The sequence below is a fragment of the Centroberyx affinis genome, unplaced genomic scaffold, assembly GCF_046629955.1.
Source record: "Centroberyx affinis isolate AG114_WGS23_722 - 3 ecotype Tasmania unplaced genomic scaffold, CSIRO-AGI_Caff_v1 ptg003416l_1, whole genome shotgun sequence".
Lineage (NCBI taxonomy): Eukaryota > Metazoa > Chordata > Actinopteri > Beryciformes > Berycidae > Centroberyx > Centroberyx affinis.
Window position 1 is genome coordinate 42,504 of NW_027281394.1, and position 16,951 is coordinate 59,454.

The 16,951-nt window shown below is 42.9% G+C and overlaps 1 protein-coding gene across 1 annotated transcript in view; it reads right to left on the minus strand.

The window, feature by feature from the left end:
• Positions 1–16,951, minus strand: part of scn4ab (sodium channel, voltage-gated, type IV, alpha, b) — a 75,667-nt gene that overhangs the window by 28,162 nt on the left and 30,554 nt on the right. Inside the window, exons 13-18 of the mRNA XM_071539161.1 lie at positions 14,437–14,740; positions 13,820–13,891; positions 13,531–13,632; positions 11,592–11,948; positions 10,663–10,858; positions 7,738–8,012 (exon numbers count right to left, since the gene is read on the minus strand). Coding sequence (XP_071395262.1) covers positions 7,738–8,012; positions 10,663–10,858; positions 11,592–11,948; positions 13,531–13,632; positions 13,820–13,891; positions 14,437–14,740 — 1,306 coding nt within the window. The remainder of the gene's footprint in view (positions 1–7,737; positions 8,013–10,662; positions 10,859–11,591; positions 11,949–13,530; positions 13,633–13,819; positions 13,892–14,436; positions 14,741–16,951) is intronic.

A 16,951-nucleotide genomic window follows, 5' to 3' on the forward strand; every position in this document is an offset into this window, starting at 1 on the left:
GTGTGTGTGAGTGTGTGGGTGGAAGGGGGGGGGGGGTTCCAAGGGGCCTATTTAAACAGGCTCTTATTGAGGATGGTCACAGCTGATGGGACTTTCAGTCTGTGGCCTGATGGCAGCAACTGAAATACTGAGTGGAGTGGATGGGTGGGGTCATTGTAGATCTGGATTGCCTTTTTGGTTGTGGATTGAGAAAATAAATCCTGGAGTTGGAGTTGTTTGTCTCCAATGATCTTGCTGGCCTGATTGACAACCTGTGTCAGTTTGTTCTTTTGTTTTACTGAGAGGTTTCCATACCATGAGACGATGTTAAATGTGAGAACACTCTCAGTTAGTGATTTATAGACCATGGACAGGGTGTGCTGGCTGGTGTTAAAGCTCCTCAGTTTCCTGAGAAGAGCGAGGCGCTGTCTTGCTTTCCTGTAGATGTAGTCGACATTGTCCTGAAAGGTGAGTTTATTGTCTTTCTGTCATCCACAAGAATCGAAGAGCGTCTCTATCTCTTTCAGCTTTTGCGATCTGTAAAAATGCTTTTGTTATGTCTGCCATGAATGCCATTGTATACTGTCTGAATCTGATTAAAATATCCAATAGTTCTGGATTCAGATTTGGTCCTGTGAGTAAACATTCATTCAATGATTTTTGTCATGATTTTTATCATGAACAGAAGCATCAAACACTATATGCAATTTTGTAGTAGAACATTCTTCTCTGATGACAGCATGATGTGGTAAGTAAAGCACAGGATTATCTGATGGTTCCATGATTTCTTGTTCCAGGTAGTCATCGATCACTTCATTATATTTGTCATACAGCGCAACATTAGTTTTGAATTTTCCTTTCCTTTTCAAATTATCTAATCTGTTCTCTGCTATAACCAAATTAGAGGATAGCTACGTTTTGTTCTCGCGCCATGGCAGCCTCACCTCATATCTGCCACCAATACCCGTAACAGTTTCTTTAAAGAACTGTAGAGCCTCTTCCTCTCTTCCTCTGGATTAATTTTCTTTTCCATGTCCGGTTGGATACCAAGAGCTTCTACTTCCCAAAACAGGCATAATTGATCAGACAGCTGTCTCTCCTCTCCTGTGATCACTTGCATCACTCCTACTTCATGGCTTTCCGTGAACCCTGAATAAGCTATCCAAAGATGCTTTCAATTGCCACAAGTCCTTTCAGCATTTAAATTTTCCTGGTGACCATCTGCCAATAGTAGTCTCTTCCAATTAGAATTCCAAGCTCCATATCCTCCATTCCATTGACTGGCTAGTTGTCCGCTAGTTGCATTCCCTTCGCCTCCAGCTCTTTACGCAACATTTCTCCTGCTACTGTCATCTTTGAAGTACACACTTGAGTCTCCATTAGGTCTACGTCTATATTCTTACCATTTATGATGTTTTTCAGTTTAACTTTAACTTTGTTATATTTTACTTGTCTGGGCTTTTCTGAACCAAAAGTGTACAGATTGATAGTTTCTTCACCAATTACTGGAAGTTTTAATGCACGAGAGATGTCTTCTCTTATAAAACTGCGCATGCTTCCTCCATCCATTAAACACTTGGTTAACACTCTGTTTACAGCCGTTTCTGCCCAGATTGTTGCTGTCTGTAGTAATACTGTACTCTTACCGGAATTGCAAGGGGATGCAGAGATTATTGTGTCTGGTACGCCTTGTGACTCCAATTTCCCTGCACTGCTGTCCTTGTGTATCCTGGTGCGCTTTACGCTCTTACTCATGGCACAGGGCCGTGAAGTGTCTCCTTCCACAGCGTTCACACGCGATTCCTTGAACAATTTATCCAAAGCGTTTCAATCAGGTTTTAGATCTTGTCATTCTAATGAAAAAATGGTCAATGATCTCATGCTGGTATTCTAGGTCCTATATACTGGAAAGAACGCATTGCATCTTCCACAACAAAAATAACCTTAAAATATTGTGAATTGGACTTAGGTGTACCACAAGGCTCCATTGCTTTTCTCTACTTATATGCTGCCTCTCAGTGATGTCATCCAGAAACGTGGCATTCATTTTCATTGTTACACGGTGAACAATAGTGACCTAGGAGTGTCAGATGCATTGTACAGAAGTTTGCTTGCTTGTGTTAGATTGGTAATCTTTTCTTTTTTTTTGAGAGATTGTTTGGAGTATAAATTCCAATTTTTACATGGATTTATTTAGCCTGTCGGCCTCTTTTTGGATAATAGAGATATTTTAATAAGTGAATAATGGAAATTAGGACTGCACAGCATTGTTTCTTGATGCCCAGAGCATGGGGCATAGCTATTTCAGTGTTGACTGTCACTTTTGACAGCTGTGTCTCCAAACGTTGCTATTTCTTAATGCTCCCACTGAAGAACACTGAGTCTCTGTACTATGTCATTAATACTCTTTTATCTCAGCCACATTTTGGCATGCAACATTCAGCACTAGACTGAGATTGTGAGAGGTACATTGAATATATATGGCATTAGACTATCAGCGATGCACTTTTACACACCATCATCATCATCAAGATGTCAAGATGTCAAGATTCAAGATTCAATTTATTGGTCTCCGCAGAGAAATTTGTCTTGGACCGTAAAGAAAGGAAGCTGTCGTCGTTGCATTCCATTGCACACACATAAAGTGACATATTACTCACAGTAGACACATGTAACACATACACCGCATTAACATTGCAAGCGTTGATTAATACGTGAGCAGATGTTCTGGCTAGTCCAACTAAAGTTGAAATCAAAATGCACACCCAAGTATTTATTCAGCGCCACCTGCTCAATATCTCCTCCATGAATCATCATTAAGCTATGATCACCAATGGCTCTAGGCTCTAGAATCATTTCTTTAGTTTTCTTAGCATTTAGCAGCAGGTGGTGACCTGCGCACCATTCTATAAACCCTTGTATCTCTGATCTGTATGAGGAAAGGTCAGACCCTTGATTAAGTAAGCTAAATATAACCGTATCGTCAGAGAATTTAATAATATAGTTTTTATGCTGGCCTCTACTCAGTATATAGAGTAAAGAGCGGCGGCGAGCTTACAAAGCCCTGTGGGACTCCCACGCTAGTCTGCAGGTCAGAAAGAGTTGAGTTAACTTTAACCTGCTGTTGTCTACCAACTAGGAACAAATGATACCATCTTATTGTATAGGGGTTTACCTCCATTCTTATTAATTTCCTTAGTAAAGCCTGGGGGCGAACTGTATTAAATGCCGAACCATAAACAAGTCCATAAACGTAATTCTCATATAAGATGTTGGGTTTAAGCGATAAACGCATCACAGTGCTCAGAGCGTCGTTGGTACCTTTGTTATCCTTATATGCAAATTAGTATGTGTCTGTGTTGCACATCAGCACGCAATTTCCCAACCATTATTCGTTCCAGCGCTTTCATAACTATAGAGGTTAGAGCTACTGGTCTAAAATTGTTGTTTTCTCGAGGACACAGGTTTTTTGGAACTGGGATAATAATAGATCTTTTCCATATTGATGGAATAGAAGGAGTGTCCACTGAGAGTTGGACTAAGGGGCACCAAGCTGGACTCAGCCCATCAGCAAAAGTTTTAAGCTGAAAGGCAGAGATCTCATCAGGCTCTGTGGCCTTTCTGCTACATAACGCAGATAACAGTATTCAGCATTTCTTTGCATTCATCAGTACAACAGTTGGCATCGGCATCAAAACGTAAGTAAAAGCTATTGAGTTCATTTGATTTATCCCACTCATTCAGTGCAAATAGCCCTTTATTAGCTGGACGCATGTTAGTTGTTTCCTTAACAGATTTCCACAGTTTTTTTGAGTCCATGACTGCGAAATTCTGTTGGACACGTAGTTTGTGTTGTTCTCGCGCTTCCCTTAGTTTATTTCTCTCTCTACCTCAAGTATGATTGTCCTCCACTGGGTAATCTATTTGTGGGTCTTCAGATGGCTGAGGAAGCCCAAACGAGATCCACAGACTCTGCTGCAGTGTGGGCATGTGTGACAGATGGTATTGTCTGCTGTTTGGGTCTTCTTGAATTTCTGTCTCTCCTTGCAAAGTGTGCAGCACCATTGTGGATGATGGTTCGCCAGTTGTGTCCGTCCAGAGGGGGTTCCTGCTAGTTGCTGATGGTGGTATGGAACTTCTTGAGGGCTTTTTTCAGCTCCCTTAGGGCTAATGGTTGCTTTCAAAATCTTTTTAACCATGAAATGTTTGTGTGGTTGCATATCAACCCCCCAAACCAAATACCAGTTTCTTTTCTGAGTTCCTGTGTGATTTTTTTCATCTTGTGCTAAACTGTGACAGTTATACCAGGCATTTTTGAAATCCATATGGATAAGCCCTCAAATAATTTGGCTGTTGACTTTTTAAATATAACAGTCTTTTAATTTAACACGTGACTGGTCCAACTCATAACCATAGTCAAACTTTAGATCTAGTTACCCTTGATTTAGATTAAGTTTTCCCCACAGTGTGTGCCACAGTGAGGGCATCAGGAGGCAAATTCAATTCAGGTCAGTCAGTCAGTCAGTCAGTCAGACAGACACCTGTTGCTTTGTGAGATGGTTTCTAGAGGGCACTGACTGTGAGATACAGTGTTTCCCACACAGAGTCACAGAGTAGACCAGCAGCAATTTGCTCCAAACTCTCCTGTGTTAGTAAGAGGATGTAAACTGTAACCCTTCTTCTGCTGCCCTACAAACTTTAATGGTAGGTAACGTTATTATCTTGTGGTATTTAAGTAACATTAGTGGGACTAGGTAATTGAACCGTGTCGCAGTGCTTCTGTCACAATCCAGCCTCCATGACACCTGCTGGTGTATTTTTTTCTGTCTAGTTTTTTGCTTCCCCTTTTTCCTTGCCTGCTCTCTCCACACCTGGTTTTCATCTGCAATCAGCACACCTGTCCCGGATCAAGAAATCACCACTCCTCATTCCAGTATAAAGACGCTGCTGAGAGAACCAGTCACTGCCGGATCGTTGTGCTATACACGGTTTGTTGTTGTGCACACTTCCAGCTCTCTAGTTAATCTGTTTGCCAGCTTTGTTGCTAGTCTGCCTGTTTTGCCAGCTACATCACGCCTGTTTTCCCTGTCTTCAGAAACACCGGTTGTCTACCTGCTCCATCCTGGGAACCACCTTCACCTTGCTGCCAACACCACGGACTCACCCTCCCCAAGGCCCCAGCTCTACCGCCAGACATTCACTCATCATCAATGCAAGCTGTAAATAAAGACGTGTTATTCTGACCTACCTGCTTGTCCTGGTCTGCATTTGGGTTCAGCCTAGAATCGTGACAGCTTCAGAGCATAGAATTGAACACGTGTGCCGTGGGTCTGTAAAGGATCTGTGCTTGTTTGGTCTCTGATCATCTATGCATTATTTTTAATAGCATATTACAGAGTGCTGCTAAATTATAAAAGCACATTGTAAATTCTTGTATCTTTAATGAACATTAACAATTAAATGTTCCTCATTGTTTGAAAATCCTAGCAATAATAGAATATTCCAATACAGGTGATTAATTAAACTGCTATGCTCGTCTGTCTTAGATGCTGTTGCCCCTTTTAAAGCTAGGTTGAAACAATCAAAGTCTTTGTGGCTGAACGACTACAACCACAGCCTAAAGAGGAATGCAGAAGAACATAGGTGGAAGAGCACTAAACAACATTTCTGTTACCTACATTTGAAAAACTTACTAACCTCATATTATCAAAAAGCTAAATCTAATTCTGATCCAGTTTCTGTCAATCTGCACAATGCTAGCTTTCTTTTTAGTACAATTGATAACATTAAAAACCCTGCTCCTACCAATGTTTTTGCTTCTGCTGCTGACTGAAAAGTTCTTATCCTTTTTGTTGATGAAGTTGAGGATATTAGATCTAAGACCATGCTGGGCTGGGACACTATAATTAATAATTGATGACATTTATATAACGCTTTTCTAGGTACTCAAAGCGCTTCACATATCGGGGGGGGGGGGGGGGAACTCAACCCATCCACCACAGGTGTGCAGCACCACCTGGGTGATGCACAGCAGCCAGTTTGTGGCAGAACGCTCACCACACATCAGCTATCTCAGTGGAGAGTAGAGGACTGAAAGAGCCAATTAGGTAAAGAGGATGATTAGGTGGCCATGATGGAAGGAAGGCCTGTTTGGGAATGTTGCCATGGCAGCGGGGTTACACCCCTACTCTGCTCTGAGTGCTGATGGATCTTTATGGACCACAGAGTCAGGACCTCGGTTTAACGTCTCATCCGAAGGACGGTGCTCACTCACAGGACAGAGTCCCTGGGTGCATTCCATTTGGCCAAAATGCGTCTCCTCCTCCTCCTCCCTCCTCGTCTCCTCGCTGACCCGGCATCCAAAAATGAGCCGCCATCATTAAGGACGTTCCAATTGATTAAAAGACGCATGAAGGATCCTTCAAGTCTCCTCGCCTCCGTCCTCCAATCAGGCGTGGAGGAGGATACTCAGGTGTATCCTCCATGTGGAAATAATGAGTCAGTTAACCATTGGCACGTGTGGATATAAGCCCCGCCTCCATACCATCAGAAAACGTGCCGACATTGGCAGAAAAAAAAATCCACAGGTGTAAGTCGCCCCAACTTGTTATATATTTTTCAAACATTTTAGCATTTAGCATTTAGCATTTATTCATAACCTTGGTCACGGTGCGTAATGACCGTTGCCATGGCAGCACATATTTTCATCATAAAGGCCGGTATGTTTGTTTTTTTCTGGAATCACTTCTGTGTCTTCTCTGGATCACCAGCTGGTTTACTGTTTGTTTGATGTGTCTCTCATTCAGTATCATCATGCTTATGAATTGTGTTTGTGTGTGTTGCCATGGAATTTCTTTTCTGGAGAATAAATTCTTACTAAACATTAACAGCATTTCCTTGTTTTAAATCGCACATTTTGCTCTTACAGCTAGATCTATGGTTATTTGGGAATTTATTTATTGATTTAGGAATAAAAAGAAAGCACTTTGGTTCATTGCCAGTGAGTGTCAAACAGCCACATGATCGTTGTCTAATCCAAGTTGCATAAAGGATGAAAGTTGGACAATTTGTATCGCACCTTTCTTATCGGTGCTACAAACTGCTTCACAAAATTAAAATGTAGCAAACAGCAAACAGAATAACAAAAAAACTGAATAAAAATAGAAATCAGGAAACAGAAACGCTTTTTAGGATTTAGGATTTTTTTTTAAGTGTTCTGCCTTCATGAGGTAGACAAGGCTCATTAGAGGCTGGAATAATTTAGATTAATTAAACATTAATCTGAACTTTGTTAAACGTTTTTATGTGGATAAAACATGAGCCTTAGAATAATTTAGACAGCTGTCATCCTGTGTGGGAGGAGCCTCAACGCAGCGCGTCACACATCAGTTCAATACGGAGTGAGGAGGATCCACCTCCTCACATCTTCTCCTCATTTCCTCTGTGACCTTTGACCGAGGAGTCAAAGAAGAGACGCGAGGCGAGGAGGCGAGGAGACATCGTTACCAAACAGAATGCACCCCCTGTCTCTGCCCTGGGGCATTGGGGATATTATTCATGAGACCAGAGAGAAGAGCACCTCCTACTGGTCCTCCAACACCACTTCCAGCACCAGGTGGTCTCCCATCCAAGGGCTAACCACAACCAGACCTGCTTAGCTTCCCAGACAAGCTAGCGATGTGAAGCAGGAGCTATGGTGCTGGCCATATGTGCCATATGTACCTATATGGATTAATAGAATAGAATAGAACATTTTACCTGAGAATCCTGTTTGGTCTCTTTCTCCTCCAAGCCATTGCTATTGTCATCATCATCCTCCTCCTCCTCATCTTCATCTTCATCGTCTGGTGTCTCGAAGTCTGACTCCGCTGTAGCAATGGGGACCCTCAGAGAGATGATGTTGCTATAGTTACTGCTCAGGTTGCCGTGGTTATCGCTGAGGGCATTAGCCTCTGACACGGCCTTGTCTGAGGTCACAAAGGTCAATGCCAGGAACTCCTTCCTGTCTTCCTCCTTGTTGTTCTCCAATTCTGCTGAAATCACAACCAGGGAGAAGCCTTAAATCTAGAGATGCACCGATTGCAATTTTCTTGGCCGATTCCGATTTCCGATTTTTTAAAAGTCTGACCTGCCGATTCCGATTTTGGCCGATTCCGATTTTCTTTCTAAGAACTATAATTGACAGCACACACAAACATTTTGTAGCTTTTCTTTAATGGAAAATTAAAATTCAATTGTATGTTCATAATAAAACATTGACTATTAATAACTTACATTTTCTCCAAAACTGCACCAGGTTACAGGACCTTCTCTCACTCTCACTCAAACAAATCTCAAAATAAAAAAGTGCTCCAGGTTACTGGACAGAGCTTTTTTGAACAAATAAAATCCAAATGAAAATGAATTGCAGTATATCCCACTTTATACTTTCCCGAAAGAAAACAGGTGCAACAGATCTATATAACAACACACAGACTATTACTATTATGGACTATTATACAACAGGTAGTTCCGACCAAGCGATCTGATTGGTCAACTAGACATTTAGAACGTGATCAAATCAGCATGACAGCACACCTAGCCGTGCTCATCACTAAATATTACTCCGCCATATTATCATACAATATATTTAAATATAACGCTACGCTAACTCTGTTCAGCCTTGATGTTCCAGACGCTCTGCCATCCATCAGCTGTCCGGTGAGTCGGTGACACGGCGCTACTAGCTTAAAAATACATGTGAAGTTCGCAGACATAGCAGCTTAATCTGTCCATGGAAAAATTATTTTTTTCAGCAGATATCTTAGTTACAACAAGATTGAGCTAGCGAGGCAGTTTTGTGTTTATATGTGTGGTATTTATTCAGTTTAGGAAATCCCGCGATCTCTAGAAAGCATTAGCTCAAGTTGGCTGCTGACTCAACAGGGACTAGAACTCGTCTGTTGCAGGTCGGTACTAAGGCTCCGCCTACTTGCTGGAGCAGTAAACTAGGTTCCATTACATAGGAGTCTACTGACGTGACTGATTGTTTTCCAGTTATTAGTCAGACCCCATGTATTTCCAGGGAAACGGAGATAACACTAGCAAACTTTTTTTTATTTTGAGAGCGAATTGCCCCACAATATGAATACATTTTGTTTGTATCTTTTATTTTGTTGGTAACTGTTGTATAATCGCAATATTACACTCGGGGGTGTGCGTTACCGTCATTATTGGCACGACAGTGATGCGGTCAGTAAGCATCACGGTAACGCACACCCTCTCGTGTAATATTGCTTAATTACAGCTGAGTTTTTACCGTTGTCTTGAATTTGACCGGCACAGAATCGGATATATGAGACTGATTGGCCGGTCACCGGTCATGGCCGATCAGCTGAAAACCGGCCGATTCCGGTCACCGGCCGATCGATTGGTGCATCTCTACTTAAATCACACAATATACACAAAACTAACCTACACCAGGGCTATTCAGCCATGTGCTATGGAGGGCCGAGTGTACCGCCAGGTGATTTCACCGATTAGCACACCTTCAACCAGAGAGGAGGAGCTGATCAGTCTTAATCACTGGGCTCCCGTGGGACATGGTTGAATAGCCCTAAACCTTAACAGTCTACAAATATTACGTAACTCAGTCTATAGTCCTAATATCTATGAGTTTACCTTAAATCTAATACAAAAAGTAGAAAAAACACAAAGTTACGCCCTACCCAAGCCAAGAGCCAACTCAGCAGTCCACATACCCACACTGTATCTAAAGGCTAAGCTCAGGCTGACTGGCCCTGCTGGCTTGACTGGTAGCTTCAGCCCTCACTGTTTGTTTAACTAAGTCACACCATTACACAGAGGCCCCGTTTCTGTGGGCTCCAAGTATTAGGCTACTACCAAACATATCTGCAAACAAATTCTAACAAATACATTCATGTACGTAAGTGTATGTATGTCATGTATGTAAGAATGCTACAGGGCTAATGCTAACACAAGGCTACCTCAGTATCTCTTCTAAACACTTAGGCCCTGTCTATAAGTCTTACTATCAAATGATTGTGCAAATAAATTCCAACATGCTAATGTTCAAGAATACTACCAGGCTAATGATAACACAAGGCTAAACCAGTTAGACCAGAGTTAGATCTAACTAAGCTACTCAGCGCCCCAGTTAGCATGCCTCCTCCTCCTCCACAACCACTAAACTCTGTCTATGGATGCCTAGTTCACCTATGAGCGTTTGATCTGCCTACAAATCCTCTGCAGCCTACCTCCACAGGACACACTCTAGCTTTCCAGCCTCGCTGCTCCACCTCAGCTGCCAAATCAGAATACTTGAGCATTTTCCCTTCATAAGCTTCACTTCATCCATGGATCTATGGAATATGATGTAACCCAGTCTATAAACCTAATATCTACAATGTAACCCAGTCTACAATTCTAATATAAATGATTGAACCCAGTCTACAGTCCTAATATAAATGATTGAACCCAGTCTATAGTCCTAATATAAATGATTGAACCCAGTCTATAGTCCTAAATGATTTAACCCAGTTTGCAGTCCTAATATAAATTATTTAAACCAGTTTACATCTGTATTTATCCCAGCTGCATGGGAACCAGCTTTCTAACCCACAGCATGGTCTTGGTCATTGCTCTAGCAGTAGTTTCTGTGGTTAGACAGGTGTATGTTCCTACCAGCATGGCCTAGCTCAGCATGGCTTTTCCCCAGCAGAGTCCATATGTGTCCCAGGATCCAAGCCCGGATCCAGTCTGTAGCCCTGCTGATCCTGCTGATAGCGATCTGCAGGTTGTTCTCGCCTTCTTCTTCCGGAGCTGCCAGGTTATCTCCACTAAATGAACTCAGCAACAAGGCCAGGAACAGATTCAGGACCTGTCATGCAAACATTATAATCATTGTTATTATTATATGTCTGTCTACTTCATTAGGAACAGCTAGTCTGTCTTCACTAAAGGAACTCAGTAAGACTAACCTTGACACAGTCCATTCATCTTGAGTGTATTTTAACAGCAGGTTAGATATTTACAGGGTAGTTTAGACCCCTACAGGGTGGTTTAGACCCCAACAGGGTGGTTTAGACCCCTACAGGGTGGGTTAGACCCCAAATGGTGGTTTACAATTTATAATTTCCCATTTGGCAGACGCTTTTATCCAAAGCGACGTACACATGAGATTTTAATACAACACAAGCAAGGATCTAGTCAGGAGAGAACAACACGAGTATTCGAGAGAGAGTAACGAGAGAGTCATAAAGCTAAGATCTGGTCCAACAGGACAGAGGAGCCACAAAGCAGTGCATAGAGGCAGATAAATAATTTTTTGGTTAGGATTAGGGTTATTACACAGTCCATCAAGTGAGAAGGTGCTCTCTACAGAGCTGGGACTTTACCCTTTTCTTAAAGATTGAGAGAGACTCTGTGGATCGAATGGAGTTTGGTAACTCGTTCCACCACCGAGGAACCACAGAAGAGAAGAGTCTAGTGTTTTAGACCCTAACATGGTGATTTAGACCCCAAATGGTGGTTTAGTCCCCTACAGGGTGGGTTAGACCCCAACTGGGTAATTTAGACCCCACCATTGTAGATAGCTAGCTAAACAGACTCACCACTAGGTTTCCTATGACCATGACCATCATGAAGACGATCAGACACATGGTTTGACCTGCAACCTCCATGCAGTCCCACATGGTTTCTATCCATTCTCCACACAGCACCCTGAAGATGATGAGGAAGGCATGGAAGAAGTCATTCATGTGCCAGCGAGGAAGCTCGCAGTCTGCTGAGATGCGACAGACACAGTCTTTGTAGTTCTTTCCAAATAGCTGCATGCCGACCACGGCGAAGATGAAGACGATGATGGCCAGAACCAGCGTCAGGTTCCCCAGGGCGCCGACTGAGTTCCCTATGATCTTTATCAACATGCTGAGGGTCGGCCACGACTTGGCCAGCTTAAACACTCGCATCTGGGGAGCAGACAGGCAGGTAGAGAGACAGGTAGATAAAGAAGTAGACAGACAGACAGAGACAGGCACACAGTCGAGGGATGAAGCATGGAGAGCCAGCTAGATTTCACAACCTAACCCTGTGATTGGCTGACTAGTCTGCTCCATCACCAATTAAATAATAGGGATGGTGATGGGAGGTCCTAACCTAACGTGCCAGATGGTTTGTTACACAGAACCATCTGGGAAGTCGTCCTTGGAAACTGTTTGGAAAAGGGCAGGCACTTTCAAAAAATACTTAATAATAATAATAATAATAATAATAATAATAATAATCTTTATTTATGTAGCACTTTTCAAAAAACTGAGTTTACAAAGTGCTTTACAGAGAAAAATAGAAACAGACAGAAAGACAGTACAATCAGTTAAAAGCCAAACCATAAAAATGTGTCTTGAGACGTGATTTAAAAGTAAAAACGGATTCAGACAATCTTACAGTCGGAGGCAGACTGTTCCACAGTCTAGGTGCCATTGCTGCAAATGCTTTATCACCTTTTGACTTCAGTCTGCATGGTGGAACAGCCAAGAGACCTTGGTTGGAAGACCTAAGGGACCTTGTGGTCTGGTATGGATGAAGAAACTCAATGATGTACTCAGGTGCCTGGTCATGCAAGGCCTTATATGTAATTAGAAGAATCTTAAACTTAATTCTGAACTCTATTGGAAGCCAGTGTAAAGAGGCTAAGACAGGTGTAATGTGTGACGTACGCTTAGTTTTGGTCAACAATCTTGCTGCAGAGTTTTGAACTAGTTGGACCCGTCCCAAGGCAGACTGATTCAGGCAGGTAAACAACGCATTGCAATAGTCTAAACGTGATGTCACAAAGGCATTAATAACCCGTTCAGTGTTGTGAAAAGTACTGATTTTGGCAATGTTCCCTTGGCAGGTGATTGAATGAACCATCTGTCTATCACCGTCTATCACGGGCTAACTTCAACCAATCACATCAGATTTGTCGGGAGAAGAACGAAAACATCTTTTCCATCCAGAAAAGCCTTCAGTGCCGTTCTTTGCTCTTCTTTCAATGAAGAAATACTCTGCAGTTCAGAAGTAACTGATGTTACAGCAGCATCTATGCAGCCTCTTTAGGAGCCGCCATGTTGTGAACGAACAGTCGTTTCTCGCTGTCGTCACACCTAAGCCCCGCCCCCAGCTGCCCTCATAGGACGGTTCGGCCACAAACGCAGAACTTGAAGCCTGGCAAGATGGATTCTCGCGTGATTAGGATCTCGCAAATCCAGCTGCCTCGCAAGGTAAGGGAGGTCCGGGCCCTATCAAGTCTATTTCTTACGGGAACACTTTACTCTTTCTGAGATACTCTCTTCATTCGCTTTGTTTCTGATTGGCAGGGCCTTCAAATTGAGGTGGAGCCCGAGGCACAGTGCCTGATCTGTCTGCAGGACAGCTGTGAGTAGGAGCAGTAGTCATAGCAGTAGTGGTAGCTGTTGCAATGTTTCAACCAAGTTAAATTCATACTGTTGAACTTCTAATTCTGAAATAGTGTTGGTAATTGGTGTGTTTGTGTTTCACTGTCAAACTGACCAGTCTGAAGGAGCGTAGCACAGAAAGGCCCTGAACGTCAGCCAATCCCAACTCAACAAGGCTCATAGTGACTATGATGCTGTCAAAGATGTTCCATCCAACCTGCAGCCACAGCAACAGCAAAAGACAGAGACATAGTGTTACCATGGGAACAGCACTAAAGCATCACTTGTTAGGAATTGGAATTGCAATAATAAACAGAGAGGAAGTTGCAATAAATGAACAGGTAGCAGTAAAGAAAAACACCAAGTGGCAATAATAAACTGAGAGGAAGTAGATGGTGTCCGACCTGGAAGTAGTGGTAAGGGTCCATGGCCAGCAGCTTGAGAACCATCTCAGCTGTGAAGATTCCTGTGAAGACCTGATGATGATACAAGGTCACAGGTCAAAGGGCAGGAAAAGAGGTAAATTAGAAGGTTAAGGGTCAAGCAATAGAGGTTAAGGGTCAGAGGTTGAAAGTGAAGAGTCATTACTCCCTAGATTTCCCATACTGAGCATGTTCCTATTCATAGTATTCCCATGATCATGTCACATGCATTTCGTACCAATATGGTGCCTTACAATACAGACAGTTCATTGGCTGCAGCTGTCTTTTGATTATAATCACCTGTTTAATTATTACAATCACCTGTTATTTTCCGACCAAGATGGCCGTGTCATGATGTAACAGAATACTATGACCACTCTGCTGTTAATCGCTACTTTGTTTCAGGAAGTAAGGGTTAAGGGTTTTCCTAACCAGATATGAGACACTGAGCATGTCTCTAAACTCTGCTTTCATTGGCTAGCCATGGTCAGGGCTAAGGTTCAGTCAGAACTCAGTAGAATCCCTGAATGCAATGCAATCTCTGTCATTGGCAGTCAGATTCAGTGAATAAAGTATAAGAGTTAAGGGTTAATCCTGACCAGATTTCCAACACTCAGCATTTCGTCGAACGCGGGCGTCATGGGGTAATGCTCCATGGCCATGAAGACGGTGTTGAGGACGATACAAATGGTGATTCCGAGGTCAACGAATGGATCCATGACGATGATGTACAGCCACTGTTTGAGCCAGCGCCAACAGCCACAGCAGTTCCACTTCAGGAAGATGTCAGCAAAACCATACCAACATGGAGGACAAGGCCTCTGGTCGTTCTCATACTCTGGGAGAGAGATACAAAGGATTAGGGAGCTAGACCAGGTAGACTGGTTAACTAGACCAGGTAGACTGGTTAGTTAGACCAGGTAGACTGGTTAACTAGACCAGGGCAGGGCTGAGTCTCTTGTCTGTGTCAGGCTTTTATTGTTTTTCTGTTATTGAATTGTGAATCCCTTTGAGACGGGAACTGTGATATATAGATAAACTTGATCTGCTACATTAGTTTATTAGCTTAATGGTAACAACAGGAACAGTTCAGCAAAACAGAATCAGCAAAAACAAATCCTCTTCAAACTCTGGTAGAGACAAGACATTATTGGTTATTAATTTCCTAGAAAGGAACTGTTAATTTCTCAGGAAGTTTCCTGGAAAGAACAATGAAATTATGTTCTAATTATAGTGACTTTCCAAGACAGAACCATGAAATGATGTAGCAGTTATATATATATATATAGAAAACATATATTAAAATTAATTAAGAATTCAACAAATAACTATATTATATTATTATATGAATAATGACTTCTGATAATTGACCTCTGCCTATTATTTCTCCAGTCAATAGTTTATAGTTTTGCAGTTCTTTCCAGGAAATTATTTTGGAAATGTTCAGTATCTTTTCGACTCCCCAGACTGATGACAGTTTCTATAGAACTACTGCATGAATTCATCATTTTCTGTAGAACTACTACATCACTTCATCATGTTCTACAGATCTACTGTAGTAACCGCACCCACATCATCATTGTCATCTCAAGGCCCTCTGCATCCTGTGTGAGCCTCCTCCCTGATAACAGATCAGTATGGTGGTGGGGGAAGACTGTGAGAATGTGAAGAAAGAGTGCTAACCTCAACGTAAATCACCTCATTTCCACCATAAAGCTGATATCAAAGAACAGACCTGGTAAATAACCATAAAACTCAACATTCAGCCCTGTCTCTGTGTCCAAAATCAGGAGAAATCTTTGATACAGACTCATGAAACCTTTGGTATCACATTGTGATGGACCCTAATGTATATGTCTAATTTTATGTGCAACTGTGATGTTTTGTATAATAGTTATTTCCATTATTCAATTTCTTGTTCAGGAATTTGTACTGAGTTTAAAGGATAAGGCTGGTGTTTTTTAATGCATTGCTTACCATCAACAAATCCTATGAAAATAACAAAATCAACAATGCGTTTGCTCTACTCCCGTTACTTTCTGACTTCCGTTTTTAGCCGTCAACCAGGAAGTCATCGGCTCCAACTGTAAGCTAAAAACCTTTAAATTCAGCTCACAAAGATATAGTTTACATTTTAAGAATCGCTAACTGTTACCATGAAAAGTCAGACTGTTGTAGTTTTTACCAAATCAAATTCAAATGATCACAGACTCCTCACAGCCTCCTCACAGCCTCCTCAGACTCCTCACAGACTCCTCACAGACTCCTCACAGACTCCTCACAGGCTCCTCAGACTCCTCACAGACTCCTCACAGACTCCTCACAGCCTCCTCAGACTCCTCACAGACTCCTCACAGACTCCTCACAGCCTCCTCACAGCCTCCTCAGACTCCTCACAGACTCCTCACAGACTCCTCACAGGCTCCTCACAGCCTCCTCAGACTCCTCACAGACTCCTCACAGACTCCTCACAGACTCCTCAGCCTCCTCACAGACTCCTCACAGCCTCCTCACAGACTCCTCACAGCCTCCTCACAGCCTCCTCACAGACTCATCAGACTCCTCACAGCCTCCTCACAGACTCCTCAGACTCCTCACAGACTCCTCAGACTCCTCACAGCCTCCTCACAGACTCCTCAGACTCCTCACAGACTCCTCACAGACTCCTCACAGCCTCCTCACAGCCTCCTCACAGACTCATCAGACTCCTCACAGCCTCCTCACAGACTCCTCACAGCCTCCTCACAGACTCCTCAGACTCCTCACAGCCTCCTCACAGACTCCTCAGACTCCTCGCAGACTCCTCACAGACTCCTCACAGACTCCTCAGACTCCTCACAGCCTCCTCACAGACTCCTCACAGACTCCTCACAGCCTCCTCACAGACTCCTCAGACTCCTCACAGACTCCTCACAGTCTCCTCTCAGACTCCTCACAGACTCCTCAGACTCCTCTCAGACTCCTCACAGTCTCCTCTCAGACTCCTCACAGACTCCTCACAGCCTCCTCACAGACTCCTCACAGTCTCCTCTCAGACTCCTCACAGACTCCTCACAGCCTCCTCACAGACTCCTCACAGTCTCCTCTCAGACTCCTCACAGACTCCTCACAGAC